General features: G+C 42.1%; 1 protein-coding gene across 40 annotated transcripts in view; it reads left to right on the top strand.

The window, feature by feature from the left end:
• Nucleotides 1-17181, top strand: part of CCDC91 (coiled-coil domain containing 91) — a 102573-nt gene extending 85392 nt beyond the window's left edge. For 23 of the 40 annotated variants that reach the window (XM_088669417.1, XM_088669415.1, XM_088669420.1 and 20 more), the window contains 3 exons: nt 977-1090; nt 6599-6764; nt 16068-17181. In XM_088669417.1, coding sequence (XP_088525543.1) covers nt 977-1090; nt 6599-6733 — 249 coding nt within the window. In that variant the 3' untranslated portion in view covers nt 6734-6764; nt 16068-17181. Of the gene's footprint in view, nt 1-976; nt 1091-4562; nt 6433-6598; nt 6765-16067 lie in introns of those variants that run through there. The other 17 variants (XM_088669419.1, XM_088669421.1, XM_088669412.1 and 14 more) reach the window with 3 other exon arrangements.
• Nucleotides 17182-18094: the final 913 nt, after the last annotated feature.

Below are 18094 nucleotides of genomic sequence, written 5' to 3'. Positions count from 1 at the left end.
AGAGCATGCATCAGGAGGTTGGGGGGGGGCAGTTCACAGGGAGACCTGCCCTGGATCCTTTCATTTGTATCACAGAGTTGTGGTGTCAGTGGAGGCTGATCCATCTGGGCAAATGGGGCTCTACTCCAGCCCTCACCTGCCTGCCTTTTTACAATCCATTCATAGAGGGGGCCCTACTTCTCTATTCACTCCTCCTCGGTCTCAGTGTTGCCCTTGTAGAACACAGCAGGGAGGAAGAAGGGGAGAGAGAACATTTGCTCTGCCTATCCTGGGATCTACCCCCCTCTTTCCATCCGTCTGACCAGTCAAAATGGGCAGTAGCAACCACTGTGGGATCCATCCTGTACAGGTTTCAGCCACCTTTTTGGTGGTACATAAGGAGAGCCTCCTGGATCAGGCCATGACCCATCTAGTCCAGCATTCTGTTCTCACAGTGACCAGCCAGATGCCAGAGCATCTGGGTAGCAACAAAAACCCTCTCCTACTGTTAAAAGGGCTGTCTTGGTTGCTTCTAAGGGTCCTGGGGGTGCATGTGCCAGTGCAGGATGCAGCCCTGTTGCTCTGCCCACTTACATGCCTCTGCTTCCTGCATCCCCTTTGCGAGAGTCGTCAGAGGCTGATAGGGTTGCCAGGCTCAATAGAGGACAGGACTTCTGTGCCTTTAATTGCCCTGCTCTCTTTTGAGTCTGGAAACCTTAAAGAGAAACCAGCAGACCCTTTGTTGAATTTCCAAGCAAAGGGTCTGCTGGTTTCTCTTTAAGGTTTCCAGACTCAAAAGAGAGCAGGGCAATTAAAGACACAGAAGTCCTGTCCTCGATTGAGTCTGGCAACCCTAGAGGCTGATGTCCAAAGCATTTATGTGCTGAGGCAGGTGTGTGAGAGGAGGGAAATCTCCTTTATGTATACTGTATGTATATGAGGGTGAATATTTGAAGCAAACTGTATACACACTGTAACTCTTATTATTTTATTGTAGTCAATTGTAAAAGCAGCCATTTTAGAAGAGCAAGAAAAAAGTGAAAAAGCTATAGAAAAAGCTGTGAAGCAAACAAGAGAAGAGCTGATGGAATATATCAAGGAACAGAAAAGGGTAAGCAGCAGAATCACATGACAGTTGACGTTGATGCTAGAGAAAAATTATTAGCTCTGTGTAATCTTTTGAGAAGATGTACAGTAAAAGTTCTGGGAGCTTTGCTGAATGGCATGGATCTGTCTGTGTATCCCTGCCACATGCTATTGATTAGGATTTTTTTTACTTCTTGTGCAAATGTGAAATATCATACTGGTGTAATTACCAAGTTTAAGCAAAGACCACTAGACCACTAGTTCCAACACAAACAAAACTAGGATAAAATAAAATAAAATTCCTTCCAGTAGCACCTTAGAGACCAACTAAGTTTGCCATTGGTATGAGCTTTCGTGTGCATGCACACCTCTTCAGATACACTGAAACAGAAGTCACCAGACCCTTATATATAGTGAGAGGGTGGGGAGGGGTATTACTCAGAAGGGTGGTGGGAATGGGTGATTGGCTGATAGGTGTGGAAACTCGTTGATGACTGTTAACGACTGCAATTGGTCTTACAGGAAAAAGCAAGGGGTGAGATGGCTAAAGATAGCTTTATCATGTATAATGAGATAATAATCCAATGTCTTTATTCATTGTTTATTGTGTCTTTATTTTATAAATTTTATAATTTTTTATAAAATAATTTTATACAGCTCTGGTGTAAGGGGGAGAAAGTACAGAGAACCTCCCCCTAGCACCAGAAGTAGCTCCTCCCCAAGCATTGATGGAAGCAAGGGCTCTGAGGAGGCCAGTCAGGAAGTGGAGAGAGAGAGCCCCGGCTACACAGGAGGGAGGAAAGAGAGGGGGAGAAGGGAGAAAAGGAAAGCATGGAGCGTAGACCCTTTCCTCCAGTTCCGGAATTACGCAGGAGAAAGAAAGGGAGGAGATTCACTGTCCCGGACTCCTATGTTGGAGAAGATCACGTGGGGGGGGGGCAGTGCTGGATTCTGCATCGGAATGAGCAGACATGTTTTACACACCTGTCTCACTGTAAATAGACTGCACTAATAAAAACGGTTTAAAGACAAGCATGCGGAGCGCCGTTACTCTGGAGTAGTCACAAGAACCCCTGACATCTGGTTTGACTAAATGTCATAGACTCCAGGAAAAGATGTGACAATCCGCAGGCCTGCACTTCATTTATGAAGCCCACCGGGTTAAAACATAGCTTAAGCCATAGCCAGAGTTTTGCCTTCAAGGCCACATACCGGAATGCTTGCCAACCAACCTCTAATCTCATGACCGCACCTGCTACAGAAGGGGGGAATCCTATGGATGGTTCTAAGAAATCGTGATTGGATAGATTCCAATCTGAGAAAATCCCTATGGGCACCCAGGGAAATGCCCACCAACAGTCTCAATGCAACTTTCACTGATTGAGTCTGATTCTTAGCATATAGAGATCTAATCATCATGGCTGCTTTAGATGCATTTGTAGTTATATACTCTCTATGAGCCAGAAAGGACCTATTTGGTCGAATTACCTGTCCCAGATATTTGAAACAGTTAACAGAATGTAGTACCATTCATTGACCACGAGTGAAATTTTGGTCGGGTGGAGAAGACCATAATCTTGGACCATAATTAGGTTGAAGCTCATGCTGTACACAATATTCATGGAGTGCTTGTAGCATTCTCCTCAGCCCAATGGAAGATCTAGCTAGGAGTGCGGCATCATCCGCATATAGGAGAACGTTTAGTAATCGGCCAGCTAATTTAGGGGGGTGGTAAGCATTATTGGCCATGTGGGCCACCAGCGAATTAACGTAGAAATTAAACAGTGCTGGGGCCAACAGGCAGCCCTGTCTTACTCCCCTAGAGGTGGTAACAGGGTTAGACACGAGACCATTATTATCTAGCCTGACTCTCAGAAAGGTGTTCGAATGCAGGTTAATGATCAGATGAAGAAGATGACGATCAATTGTTGTGGCAGCCAGTTTTGACCACTCAAAGACTGAGTGACATTGCTAGACGAGGACATTGCCCTTGTGAAACCTGGGATGTTCTTGGGGGATCAGATATTTCAGATTACACCAGCCCCTTATCTTGCGAAAATCCACTATGTGGAATACCGTAGTCTCCTCACAGCTGCTAGGTTAAATGTCCTGGAATCGGCGGTATTGTTGGGAAGGTACAGGGGAGTCCCATATGCCCAGAGATCTTGTCATTGTGCCCAGAGAGTGGTTGAGTCAACTGAACATATTCTTTTGATCTGCCCATTCTATGCAGATCTTAGACAAAAAACAGCTCCACTCCTGTGCCAACTTAGCCCTCTAGCCAGAGAAAGACAGGTTTTGTTTTTGCTGAACAAGTTTACTGGAACAACAGCCTCCTTGGTGCCAAATTTCTTTTTCTGGCCCTTAAGCATCGTAAGATTAAAATTGACAGCATTGACATGGGTCAATCTTATTGTCGATTTAAGTTTTAAGTTCCTTTAGATCAGGCATCCCCAGCCCTCCAGATGTTTTGGACTACAATTCCCATAATCCCTGACCACTGGTCCTGTTAGCTAGGGATCATGGGAGTTGTAGGCCAAAACATCTGGAGGGCCGCTGTTTGGGGATGCCTGCTTTAGATGTTTGATGTTTTAATTTTTGTATGGATAAATGTTTATTTCTGACTGGTGGTCGAATAAAGTCTGATTGATTGATTGAATAATTTTATAAATAATTTTATTTAAAATTTATAAATAAAATGTCCTTATTTATTTATTTATTTTGTTTCAACTATCCCAGACCAACATGGCTACCTACCTGTAACTAAAACTAGGATACTATCAGTTGCCTAGTTATGTCATGGATTATTCTCTTCTTAACACACTGACAAATGGAAGTTTATTAATTTCCAACCTTTTCCAGAGTCATATATTTAGAAAGTTCATGTACCAACAAAAATATTTATAAATGTGTGACTAGATTCCATAAACTAGTGGTCACAAACAAGAAGCCATGTTCTCGAAATGTTGTGGAGTGTGCAAAATGTTTAAAAACATTGGAATTTTTCCTGTTGGCTAGAGAGTGAGCTCTATGGGTCTTATGTGGGCTCTTTGTTAATATAGAATTTGGAAGTTAACCTTGACAATAGGGGATAGTATGGTTATAATAGCAACTGTCAAGCTGGTCAATTACAGATAAGGGGAGAATGGTGGTTCTAAGAACTGGAAGGGCTTTGTTATCTATTCACTATAGATCTGAGTTCTTCATAAGAAACAAAGGGAGTCTCCATCATTAAGGTTTAAATTATGGATATATTAATGCAAGCTTAATGGTTGTACACATTATCTAAAATAAATTCATTTTCTGGTCAACCTGGCATCCCTATCACCAGTTGCTTTGATTGTAAGCAGCTGGGATGGCTGGGTAAATGCCTGAGGAACAGCCCAACAGGAAGCTCTGCTTCCCTACTGAAATCAATGGATTGTGCCCCATGTTTGTAGAATTATTGTAATAATATTGAATTATTAAAGGTAATTAATTAAATTATGTTTCAACAGCAAGTTAATGGCATATCACAGAATACAGTGTTACCTCGGGTTACAGACTCTGCTAACCCCGAAGTTGTACCTCGGATTAAGAACTTTACCTCAGGATGAGAACAGAAATCACGCGGCAGCGGGAGGCCTCATTAGCTAAAGTGGTACCTCAGGTTAAGAACAGACATCTGGAACGAATTGAGTTCATAAACAGAGGTACCACTGTAATGCATACAATATTTTTTTTCTATGGGTTGTTTGCCTGCCCTATCCCAGGCATACAAATAACAACTCTACTATCCAGATTCTGAAAAGGACATTAATAAAATTCATACTTGTCAGGGGGACTCCCTACAGGGAGCCTCACCCCCCCATCATCCTGACCAGCACTTCGCCCAGCAAGAGCGCTAGCAGTGGGTCCGGGGGAAGCGGAATGGAGGAGGGACGGCTCAGGGAGGCATCGGAGCCCAGGCACTGCCCCAGCCAGCAAGGAAAAGAAGGGGCACAGCTCCTTCCAGCGCCCGAATTGAGCCACGCGCCCAAACACAGGAGCGGCGTTTCGGGGTTATTCTGCTGGCCCCAAAGCCGACAGGCACCATTGCTGGGTTCTGAGAGTGACTAGGAGGTCATGTTTTCTGCTATCTCTGCACTGTAAATAGTATGCACAATAAAACCTTTAAGGACACAACGGACTGGAGTGACTTTACTCGGGAGTAGCCGCAACAACTCCCTGACAGCAATCCGGCAATCTTTGAGGCTACTTTCATGCGAAACGCAACATGGACGCAGCAGCAGCGCTGCTGGCCGCGCAACAGGTGGCAGAGGCCGCGAAAGCGGAGGCAGCACAGCTGGCACAGCAGCTGGAAGCCAAGACCAACAGGGAAGTGGAGCTGGAAAACCACACAGCGCTTCTCAACGCGAGGTTGGAGGAGCACAGGATGATGGACCAGCAGCCCGCCCAAGGTGCCTTCGGGAGGAAAGTACCGTCTCTGGTGAGCAAGTTTAGCAGGGACCTGCAGCACTATTTGGGGTTCAAGACTGAAATAAATTACGCCCTGAAGTTGCAGGAGGGGGAATTTGCCAACGACCAACAGAGGGTGGCGTTCATCATTGAGCACTTAGAGGGGTCTGCCCGGGACTGGGTCCGACTGCTAATTGCGGCCGAAAATGATGCGCTAGAAAGCCTCCAGAAATTCAATGAGGCGATGGATGTAATGTTCGCTAGTGAAGCGCAAGCGGACCTGACCAAGGAGGAGCTGCCTACTCTGAAGCTCTATGTCAGTGCGCAGTTCCTGGTCACACTAAATTTCAGGCAGCCTGAGAGTCATTGTGGGAAGCAGCACCAATGTGCCTCAAGCAGTCTTTAAACCTCTAAACATATATTACATAGACAGCAAGGAACACTGAGGAGAAAAACAAACATGAAAAGATGTCAATAGAAGGATGCCAAAGTAATGGTGGTTTTCTGAAAAGCGTTGCCATCCAGTATCATGAAGTGCATACAAAAGAACTCTCATGTAATGGCCTATGTTGTTAGGAGTCCTAAAAATTGAATCCACAATTTAGCAGATTGCAGACCAGTTTTGAAAAGGATAATAGATGGAATGAAACAATAAAAAGAATAAAAGAAGAGGAGACTGGAATTCTGTTCTTTAAAAGAAATTAGAAAGAACAGAAGCATTTAAAGCGGTGTCAATTATTAGCATACCTTGCTTTAGAATAAATACTATAATTTCTTAGCACGACAAACTCACTATAAACTTTCCAATCTATAATTATTCTTCAGTTTTGAATTTTATCAAGAGAATATCTGTAAATGAAAAAAAACATGGCTGTTTTCATGTAAGAGGATAATAAATCATATTCAGAGTACCTTCTACTCATCATCTTACCATTCTCATTGTCTGAAATGATTCCATGATCTAGTTTTAAATTCTGAAAGTTCCCAATCTCCTGCTCTGTGCATTTGTAACTTTAAGAATGCTAGCTTGGGGCTAATATCTCTTACTTCAGACATGCATTATATATATTTTTAATCTCCATGTTCCGTTTCTAAGGTCTGCTGTAAACACTTGACAGCATGCAAGATGGATTTGGGCTGTGCTCTGTTCAGCAATCCTTTTTATCAGATGCAGATTTGGCAGCAGATATTTTGTACCTCTATAACCTCAAGACTGTCCATATGGGACTGATCTGGAGAAACTGTTTCTGCTGCTGTCAAAGGTGAGAACGCATCTCCTTTGGCCCCAGTTATAGTATACAACAAAAATGGCATTGCTTCCTATTATCCCTCCCGCACAGTTCAAGGTGCCATTCTTTAAAAAGTTCCAAATAGCTTGGGTTCCCAGAATGCCTAAAATTCTCATTCTAGACTCTAGGATAGACCAATAACAATATATCCTTTTGTCAGATTTAGGCAATAAAGGGAGCCAAGTATGATTTCTCAGCAGAATATTCTGCAGCTGTGAAACTCTCCTTATGGAAACTCGCCCAAGCCTGAGCATATTACAGAAGCACTATAATTCTTCTTCATTTGGGTTGGCTGTTGGTCACTGAGATAAAACGGATTTGTGCATCCTGTTTTGTGCATACCTGGTTTGTGCATACCTGGTGAGAGAATTTCCAGTTAGTTGAAATCTCAAATTCCTTGATCTCAGCTAGGAGGAACTTTCTTTCTTTCTTTTATGCTATCCCATTTACTCATACTGGCCAAAGGCTGGTATTTTTGTCGCTACCCTACAGAAGGAATAATAATGAGCATATTTCAGGTAAACACTTCTGCATGTTTCATCACTTCATTAAGAGGCGATGAAGTCTTGTTTTTGTGAGTTTCTGCTACCCACTTGGGGCACGATGTATGGAAAATCAGGATAAAAATACTGTAATAAACAATAGTAGAATCATATAGTTTGAAGACATCTCAAAGTCCATCTAGTCCAACCCCCGTTGTGACCCAGTGCTCTAGCTTCCCATCCTCAAGTGAAGAGGCTGTGGATACAGAGGACATCCTCAGGACAAGTCTTCAATGCTTCCAGGACCAGAGGAGCATGTGATGCCAGTACTTCTCTAGCCAGAAACAGTTACAGGTGAAACTCGGAAAATTAGAATATCGAAAAGTGTGTTTATTTCAGTAATGCAACTTATTATTTTTTATTTTAATTTTTACAAATGCTTTCTTTTGGAAATTCCACAGTAATAAAACAAATAGTTACAATAATACAAAAATAAACATCGCTGTTACATTTCATTAATTACATTCCATTTATAATTGACCTGCCTAACGACAAATAATTACTATTACAACAAATAAAGGCTTGACTTATCTTGCTTTGCATGTCATGCATCTATCTCATATATTGGTGTCACCTTTTAAGTTGCGTTACTGAAATAAATGCACTTTTCGACAATATTCTAATTTTCTGAGTTTCACCTGTATGTTGCCTCCTTCAGGCTCCAGTTCATTGTGGTCATAGTAGAATCCCACAGTCTCCCACACCTAGAAGAGATGGAGTCCCTTTAAGAGTAAGAACTCCACCATTAGTGGGGTAGAACCAGCTGCTCAGAGTCTGGGTTTGCTGGCTGTTGAAGCAACATTCATTTGGTCACGCGTGGATCCATCCAAGATGCTGTCCACCTTGTGTGTTTACTTTTCTTTTTTCAAACCTTCACCTCTGCTTTGCTTGACCTTGCCTTGATGGACCTGAGTTTTGCTTGACCTGGCTTTACTTACAAGATGCTGAACTGGGGCTAACAGTATGTGGAACTTGTATCCTTGAAATCTGGGCCCAGTACATTATCCTAAATCTGGTCCCCCAGTTTGGGGGGGGGCACTGCTTGGGACAGAACTCTGTAAAATCTGCTGCTCAAGCAATCTCTGATAGGAGGTCAATTTTACTGTGGGCCAAAACTCTGGCTCCTGGGAGCCCTGCTGAGCGTAAACTAATTACAGCAAGGAAAGGGGGATTCCTTTCCCGTCCCATTTAGTCCTTTTTAGTAGTATAACACAACAGGTGTGTTTGGAAATCAAAAATACCACATGCAAGCTGGATTTTTCTTTTTTATAGGGTAAAGTAATTTCATAGCTGCCAAGTTCTCCCTTTTTTTAAGGGAAATTCCCTTATGCTGAATAGGCTTCCTCGTGAGAAAAGGGAAAACTTGGCAGCTATGAGTAATTTTCTTCTTTAAGTCATGTCCATTTCTTGAAATTTAGACATCAGTATAACTTCCCCTCTGTGTCTGGGGTCCAAGGGTGCATGAACCTTCCAGGATGTTGCTCTCTGAAACCCCTTCACCTGACACTTAACTTACATCCTGATTCCAAATTATATTTCTAGAAGCTTCCAGCAAATATTTTCCTTGGGAACTCTAGACTTATGTCTGCTATTCCTTGCTATTGTACATTTGAAAATACATCTTACTGTATTCAGTGTTAATTCTTCTTAGAGTTGACCCATTGAAATCATGGGTCCATTGATTTCAGTTAGCCTACTCTGAGTAGGACTTCATTAGATATAACCCTGTATGTACTCCTAACTGAAATGATGATCATCTAAATCAGTGCTTAAATAGAGTGCAGGACAGGAAATTGTCCCCGATGGCATCTCCAAGTCAGAGGATCTGAAGAGCAGTTGACTGGGAACACCTCCGCTGAGACCCTGGAGGGAATACTCTGCTAGAGGAACAATGGTCTCGGTGTGAGTCAGCTTCCTGTGTCACCAACAACAACAAGGAAATGTTCCCCAATTACCTGTGGGTAAAATACATTTTGTCACAAGTCATTCAGTTCTTAATTTGAAAGTTCATGTTTCAGACACTCAGATTTTTTGTTTTTGTTTTTTTGGAGAACTGGACTGCTTGTGAATTGTACCCAAGTTATAAATATGCAAACCAATAATTGTTGACCCGAGCCCTTTCTTACTTTTGCCAATCAAACGGTTGTGGGAACTAGGCTGCATTTCCACACGGATCATGAAACCATACTTCTTGCATAACCTGTATTATGTTGAAGGTCAGTAATAAAAAGCAGAGAAGAGAGATTAGTATCTTTACCCACTCTGTACACTGTTGTTGAAGAAAAGAGTGGAAAGTCTTCATGGTTTTTTTCTTTATCTTTTTCTTCTACAAACATGAAAAAAGAAGTTTCTAAGCAAGTACAGTTTGGACAATGTGAAAAAAATAATCCTGTACGCATGTGTTTGAGTTTAAAATTTGAGTGTTGCTATCTCTTTCCCCCTTTTCTGTGATTTAATATTATTGAACAACAAAAAAGGATCCTTGCTCTTCTTGTTCCTTAATATTTGCATTGGCCCTGGATGTGAGGCCTCAGCTACAGGCTAGCATGCCAGCAACTGACTGTGGTGGGCACACTTGAAGATTTAATTTCAGAAAGTGTGCTTGTATTTTCCCAGAGGCCACGTTAGTGATAGTCATCCAAGCCCTGCATTTTACCACCAACACATGTTAACAGACCTGGTTCTTGGTGCTTTTTAAGAGCCTGGTGACACATAGAGTGTTTTTAAATAATTTATTCACTCATTTGTTTGTTTGAACTTTCTGCATTGTTCTGTTTCTTTCCCACCCTCCCAAATTATTTAAAACCAAAAGCAATAAAGAACAATATCACATTGGACTGATGTCACATCCAAATTTGGGAATAGAAATTCTGTAATCTATCTGCAGTTGGAGAGATGTGTAATCGAACCCTGGAGCTCAAAGCGTTGTAAACATCAGACACCACAGAACACAGATTGGCCCAGCTGATACATACAAAGGAGGTCCTGCAAGTGAGACTGGGTCGCTCTGCTCGTCCTCAGCATGACCTTGTGGCCACCATGCTAGTGCCAAGAGCGACAGTGCAGACAAGGTCACAGAGAGTTCCTGAGCTCAGTTTCCTGCTCATTCAGCTAGGCCTGTTTTGTGGCTTTCATGGGATTAAAGCAACATTTACATGGAGTGTTTTCATGCTGCCGCTTACCCTAGCTCAAAAAGCAATGTAAACCCAGACGATTAAATAAGGGATTTGTGAGAGGTTGTAGTGTAAGATGAGTCTGTGCACCTGGCTGTCCTTGAAGAAGGCCAAATGAATCTAAAGGAAGAGAGATGTGGATTTTTCATACTCCGAAAAGTTGAATAGGCATTTGGAAATGTCACCTCTGTGGATTGTAATATTGGTGACGTGGCCCTTATTGCATACACATGTAGTGCAGCTTGCTTATTTTTGTTCTGTTCTGTCATTTATTCAGGGCTTAAATAAATCTGTTCAGTAATTCATGCAATAGGGTGTTGGTATACATTTAATTTCTACAAAACGTGGGACAAATGCATTAAACTGTAGCTGGGCTTCCAGTATTTTATGTGAACATTGCTATTAAAGAAGTGTTTCACAAACAGACACACATGCATGCCACACACCATGCTCATTGCTCTCAAGCAGCACACTTCTTCCCACTCAAGAAGGAGGCAGGATAAAGGCCCTCCCTCCCCTCTTTTACATACCAAATATCTTTTCAAAGCAGTAATATTTAGGAAGTTCAATCTCTAGTCTCCTTCTAGTCTACCATCCTGCCTCCGTATTGAGTGGAAAGAAGTTTTGCTGGTCCCATGCCGTGAAATACTCTTCCAGCAGAGATGTGGCGGGTTTCCTTGCTTTTGACTTTTAGATGGCTCTTGGAATATATTTTTTTTATGCCAACAGGCCTAAGTGGTTGTTCAGAATTTTCTTCAGTAGCTAGTCATTTCAATTATTGTTTTGTACTCCTTTTAATGGGTTTTATACTGCGGTACACCACCCTTATATTTTATGAGATGGTGGTATATATAAATACTAGTATGCATAAATAAATGCATTCACTGGATGCGTTGTTCTTTCACTGAACTTATGGAACTACAGGTCATTTCACAAGTTTCCCTCATGATGAGAGATCAGATACAATAGTCTCCCTTTTCCCCTTAACAGCAGCCATCACCCCATACTCATCAAAACTGCTTTTGAAGCTCCATCCATATTTAAAAATCCATTTGCCTCCCTCTTTTAATGTGTTTTCATTTAAATAAAATAAGAAAATAATGCGGCAAAAATAATACTATTATTATTATTATTATTATTATTATTATTATTATTATTAGCTGGCCCGGGCATGCGTTGCTGTGCCTGACTCAGGGTCCTTGTTTCCCAGGAAAGGGGGAGGATGTGTCCGTCCGTCCCCGGACTATGTGTCCCCCCCATTGTTGTGTCTCATCCCTGTGATTCCTCCCATCCTGTCATGATCCATGACCTATTCGGGCCCCTCCTCCCCCCACCCCCACTCAGGGCTCCACTTGGCCTAGTCTGTAGGCTGTAAAGTAGAGCTGAGGCCTAGTATGTAAATGCGAGCCGAGGCCTCCGCCCTTTATCTCTATTCCTTGGCCCCCACCCTTGGAAAAGGAACTGTCAGCTTCTGGGTTCTATTTCCCAGCATGCACTTTGGGGTGAGTTGTGTGTCCTGAAACATGGGGTTGGGGTTTTTTTACGTGGCCCAGGTGTGACATCTGTGTACGGAAAGTGTCTTAGGTTACTCTCTTATTCGCATGTGGCATTGTGTCCAAATTTCAACGCTATCGGTCAAGCGGTTTCATTGAACATTAGAGAGGAACGGACATGCCCAGTTTACATTCATATATAGATAGATAGATTAGCTTATAACCCACCCATCTGGCTGGGTTTCCCCAATTAACCAAAAAAGCCTCAGAAATAAATAGCAAAATAAACCGCAAAATAAATAACAAAAATAAAAGCCCCAAACATAATCCATTCCAGAAGTTCATTTGACTTCCGAAATGTTCAAAAACCAAGGCACAGCTTCTGATTGGTGCAGGCGCCCTGGAAACAATAGCCGACAGCCGCATCGGACATTTGGCTTCCAAAAAAAGTTCGAAAACACCAGGTTTTTGGAGTTTGAGAACCAAGGTGTTTGAGTACCAAGGTACCACTGTATGTCTTCTTTGCTGCCTTCATTGCCACTAGGTATGTTTGAGTCCTTGCCATTGTTCATTCAATTCTTTCCTGCACTTGTGTTCAATCCATCTCCCAGCTTGTTTCCTCATCCTTATCTCCAGAGTATACCAGGGGGCCACTTGGGCTCCACAAAGTGGGAGAAGGCACTCAGGGGCAATCGTGTCAATAGCCCAAGCCATTTGGGTGTTCCAGAGGTCAGCCAGGGCTTTGACAGGAGCACCAGTCATATCAGCTGGAAAAACCCCAGAGCCGTTTGGAATCCCACTGGATCCATCAGCCTCTGAGAGCGGACCTTCCTAATAGGTCCTCCGCTTCTGTGGACAGGAAAAGGTGCTGACATCCTAAATCTCAACAGGAAGTGATCTGACCATAACCAGGAACTGGTGTCAATGTCCCTCACCTTCAAATCACCCTCTTCCTGACCAGTTGAGAAAGCAAGATCCAGAGTGTGGCCTGCCTGTTGGATTTTTTGAATAGTCAAGTTACTTTAGAGCCAGTCTAATGTAAATACTGTCTGTTTAAGAGAAACAGGTGCCGGTGTTTCTGTTAATTGCTCACAGGCGTGGGCTCTGCTTCTTGTATATAAGGCTCTGCCAGAAAGCCTTCTGTATCTCTTAGTTAGATCTTTCAGTTTGATTCATCTCGTAGTAGATCACTCTCTCAGTTGTTCTCAGTTTAAGAGATTCCTTTGAATCTTAGTATGATTGCTTAGTTATAATGCTAGTTTGCTGTTAATCTCGGGTAGTTTAATGGGAGTTTTGTGGGAATTTTGTGGGAGGTTTGGAAAGTGGGTAGATAACATTGCTAAGAGAAAAAGCATTTATCTTTAGTTTAAAGTCTCTTTAGAGTCAGTTTGTTTTTCAGTTAAAGAAACCCAACCGTTTGTATTTTCATCTGCATACTTTTACAAGTGTGCAGCTACGGTAGTAAGGGGTTTCATATAAGCATAGCTGCCAAGTTTTCCCTTTTCTCGCGAGGAAGCCTATTCAGCATAAGGGAAAATCCCTTTTAAAAAAGGGATAACTTGGCAGCTATGCATATAAGGGAGATAATACCCTACGCTCTTGGTGGTGTTTTCTTAGCCAGGTCAACTTCTGACTTCGTATACTCTGCGTGAAGCGTACTTTAAAGGGCCGCTGGAAACTGGGATATATGATTTAGGTTAAGCAAGTTTCAATACCCAGTTTTCTCCAATATTCTTCTTCTTATATATATTATTTTCCAATACTGCCATGCGCATTTGGCTATGATATGCTGACCATGACTTTGTAACAACTAAAGCCAATATTCTTCCCCATAATTCATGCAGTATTGCATATGCAAAAAAGAGGCACTCCCGGGTATCAGTTGAGGGGTGGGAATTTCCTGTTCAGCCAGAAGAAGCAATTAGCTTGTCCCATGATGATCTGGATGGGGAGGGTGGGACAGGACAGCTGCTCCAGAGAAAACCATGGGGAAAGGAGGTGGCACCTGACATTTAAGGCAGGCCCTATATGCCTCTCCTGTTGTCTTGCCTTTCCTATGGAACACCACCACCTCATCCCTCCTTCGCAGAAGGAGGTGCACATGAACAGTTTTTTCTGACCACCTTGCTTTCAGTAAAACATAATAAGAATTCTATTACAGGAACAGTGTGATAGTGTTCTTGTTCCATGAGCAACTTGATCCTTTTGTGCTTTGTTTGCTTGGTTCCCCACAACCACAACCACCCTCTATCGTTAAGCTAGTTCTGCCCCCCCGTCCCCCCCCCCCGATTTATAAATGGGAATATAAAGATAAATGGGGAAATTATTCTGTAATATTTGACTTTGAGGGGTTTAAAGAAATGAATAAAGTTGTGCCTCTAACATGCTCAGTGGCAACCATTTCCTTTTCTCATTAGCCCTCTGGCGTCTCCTGTATTTCCTCTGGAGCATCCACTGCTGTCAGAGGCAGGATGCTGTGCATATCCTTTCATATCTGCATTAGGAGAACAGGTCCACTTCTGTTCATCCGCTGAGTGGTTAGGTTCATGTGGTGTTGAATGAGACAAGCCATTTCCAGCCTGAAAAGCTATGAAGAAGTCGGGTGGGGAGATGGCAGGAAACCTTTCCTCCGCTGAGGTTTCAGAGATTTAATTTGAAACCTAGAAACCAACCCTTGAAACCTCTTATTGCCAACTTTTCTCTGCAGTTCATAGGCAGAGTCCTGAGGTTTCTTGAACTTTCATCTTCAGATTTATCACCATTTGGTGCTTTCCTGGAGGTCTCCCAGCAGCAGCAAGGTGGGCAGGGCTGCCTGCTGTTGCAGAAGCAGCAGCCTGCATGTGCCTGGAGCTGCAGGCAGGTGTTCTCGTGATCCAGCTTGGCCACTTGCTCCTCAATCTTCTCCAGCAGATCCTGCTGCATCTTGACAATTTTGTTGAGTTCCTTGAGGTACTCCGCTGCTTTACTTGGGTTCTCTGCTGGGGTCTTCATGGTCCCAGCCAAAGCACTGAGAAGGCTGGTGACGGTCTGTCTTGCCTGCAAGTGCAAAAAAGGGACAGTGCCAAGCCACCACTCCAGCTACACCTTTCCCCCCTTTTCTTCTGCACAGTTGCAAGTCTGCTTCTTTACTAGGGAGCACCGACACAGCTGCTCTTACGTCAAGCCACCATTGCCCAAGGGCCCTCCTACAGCTCTCAGCCGGGCTTGCTGTGGCTGCGCCTACACCCAGAGGGTCCAGCTGTTCTGCAGAGCCTCTTAACCTCTTAGGTTTTTGTGAATTGATTCAGTACTTTGTTAAGTTTTGTTTGCTACATTTGGGAAAAAATGAAAGTTTCATTGGAGTACCAATCTAGTAGGCTGGTATTTAAATGGAATATTTGGAGCTTCTCCAACGTTTTTACTAATCTTTCTGCTTGCAACACATAACAAGCAACTTAATTCCCTGGGAATCCCTCAAATTTGATTTATATGCACTAAAGGGAACAAAAGTGTCATACTTATTCAGAGATTATATTAAAGGAATTCAGTAGCTAAAGTGAAGCACATGTATTCTAAAATTTCATTAAAAACAGATTATTAAAAAATACATACGGTAGCTTGATTTCTTAGTTAAGAAATTTGACAACACCATTAGATATGTGGGAATCCCGTTGATGGTTCTTCTGACTCAATTTTCAGGAGCAGCTAAGATGATCTAAAGCCACTGCTTGCCTTGTAATGATGAAATATCTACGTAGACACACAGATTTAGGTTTTGTTTTTCTCTTTCATATTTGAAGCTGGAAGGAAATCAGCCATTGGTCATGCTTTCTAATATGCAACGTACTGAATTCCCACAAACGTCCAGTGGGTTGTATCTAACTAAGTCCTCCATGGAGTGGACCTATTAACAATAATGGGCCTGAGTTGGTTATAGCCATTAATTTCAATGGATTTACTCTAAGTAGAATTAGCACTGGATACAGCTGAGTGTCGTTTAATAGGGCAAAGTGTTCACTAATTATAGTTGCAATTTTTTTTCTTAATACAGGTTACTTTTCTAAGTATATTTTTCTTTTGTCCTGACAGATTGATCAAGTTATCCGTCAACGTAGCCTATCAAGTCTGGAACTGTTCCTCTCTTGTGCACAGAAACAACTGAGTTCTTTATTACATGAAGAATCTACATCAGATGCAGAACAAAAGAAACTGTCCCTCTAAAATCACAGAAAATTTATGTAGTTACTAAACTAAATGCTGCAGATGATCATTCTAAGACACTGAGAATTGGGTTATTGATTCAAGATTAATCAGACGGCCTTATTTGTTTTAGTCTTTGATTTTCACTTTCATGGCCATATGAAATCTAATCAAAGGGTGCCTCCAAAGATAAAGAGTTTTACAATGGCAACTTGTTTTCACAAGAGTTTCAGAAATGGCTGAAGAATGCAGTAACTGACAAGTCCCCGTTGAATAACTTCAATACCACATTCTTTGAGAAGAAGCTCATATGGTTGCTTATTTAGAACTCTATACATGTTATTTATCACTGTTAAATGGATGTAGAATCTTATTTTTCATTCCAAATCCATTTGACTTGAAGCAGGAGGTAGGAAACACTACTGTTTACGTCTGGAAACACAAGGAGTCATATGTGAACTAAGTCATACAGAGAGCAGACTCATTCAACCAGTGGACTTGACTAACCTAATTTTATTGATTTCACGGGATATGCTCTGGTAATGGATTAATCAGATAGCTCCCATTGGATCTTCAGGTCAACGAAATAATAGAAAATGATCTTAGATGTCTCCCTCATTCTTCAAAGATAGTGCCCAGGATCCAAAGTGCTTGTTTATTATTTATTCCCAAGTGGTTTGACAGACCTAGTAGGATTTTTTTACACCAATAAGAGCTTCCTCTGTTTCCAAAGCAGATGTGACTTACTCCCTAGTAAAGGTAGTTAGGATTGCAGCCTTAGTGTATTTAGCTAACTATTTTGAAATTTTGAAACACATCTAAAGGGTTCTAAATTCTCAAATCAAGTCAAATGAGAAGGTATTGAAGATATCTGTATGTTTTTCACATATTAAGAATGTAATAATTCATGAGAAATCATTGCAGAGATAATGTTAATGTCACTTGTGTATTTTAAACTCTCTTAGCATTTAGCAATAAATTGTTTCCAAAAATAAGATAATAATTTACATGCTGAAATATTTAACAGCCTAGTTTTCCTATGCTTTTTATATTAGAAGTTACTCTCACTTTATCATTTTTATAAGTTTTTTTCAGAAAAACACTGTTACAAAAGTCGTGTGTCTGCCCCTCTCTGCCAAGCAGTGGCAAGAGCCCATGGGGTCCCAGGCACCCCCACAGGGTCTGTGTCCCTTTAGAGAATGGAAGACACGGTGGAGACTGTTGTGCTTTAAGAAATATGGTTTATTCACCTATTTATGCCTTCAGTTTGCCTGGAGGGAGTCTATATCTTATGGCATACACATTTCGAGAGGCAGCAATGCAGGCAACCTTGGGCTGCTTTCCTCTCTCTCTCTCTCTCTCTCTCTCTCTCTCTCTCTCTCTCTCTCTCTCTCTCTCTCTCTCTCTCTCTCTCTCTCCTCCTTCCCAGAAAACCCCTTGCTTGAAAACTCCATTTTCCTGTCCCCTCAAATGTACACCCCATCACTCACCCCCCAAGCAAAAGGATTCCTCTCCTCAATGGTTTGCCTTTCACTAAGCCAGCCAGGCTGGTTTGCATAAACCAGCCTAGAAATTCCTTTGCCGCTTGCATTCTCCTTTCATATCACAAATAACCAAACCCCTGGCATCTATTCATTTCTAAGGTTTGCCCTAAATCTATAACAATATAGTTCGCTTAGTAGGATAGAGGTCAGGTGACCTCTCCAATCTGGCCAGTGACTGATTGCCATCTCAGCAAGTGGGGGTCATTTTCCATTGTCTAGATCTGCACTGACCGTTGCTGGAAACTGGAGTTCCAGGTGAATTGTAGAGAATTTATCCTATTTTGCCTTGTTCTTTATGTGTTTATTTTTCCTTCTCACCTCTTTTTCTACTTTTCTTTTTCACTACCTCTTTCCACATAACGCACGTGACTA

Source organism: Zootoca vivipara, chromosome 5, assembly GCF_965207765.1.
Source record: "Zootoca vivipara chromosome 5, rZooViv2.hap1.1, whole genome shotgun sequence".
Taxonomy (NCBI): Eukaryota; Metazoa; Chordata; class Lepidosauria; order Squamata; family Lacertidae; genus Zootoca; species Zootoca vivipara.
Note: the sequence above shows the minus strand (reverse complement) of the source record. Positions and strands in the feature narration are given on the sequence as shown.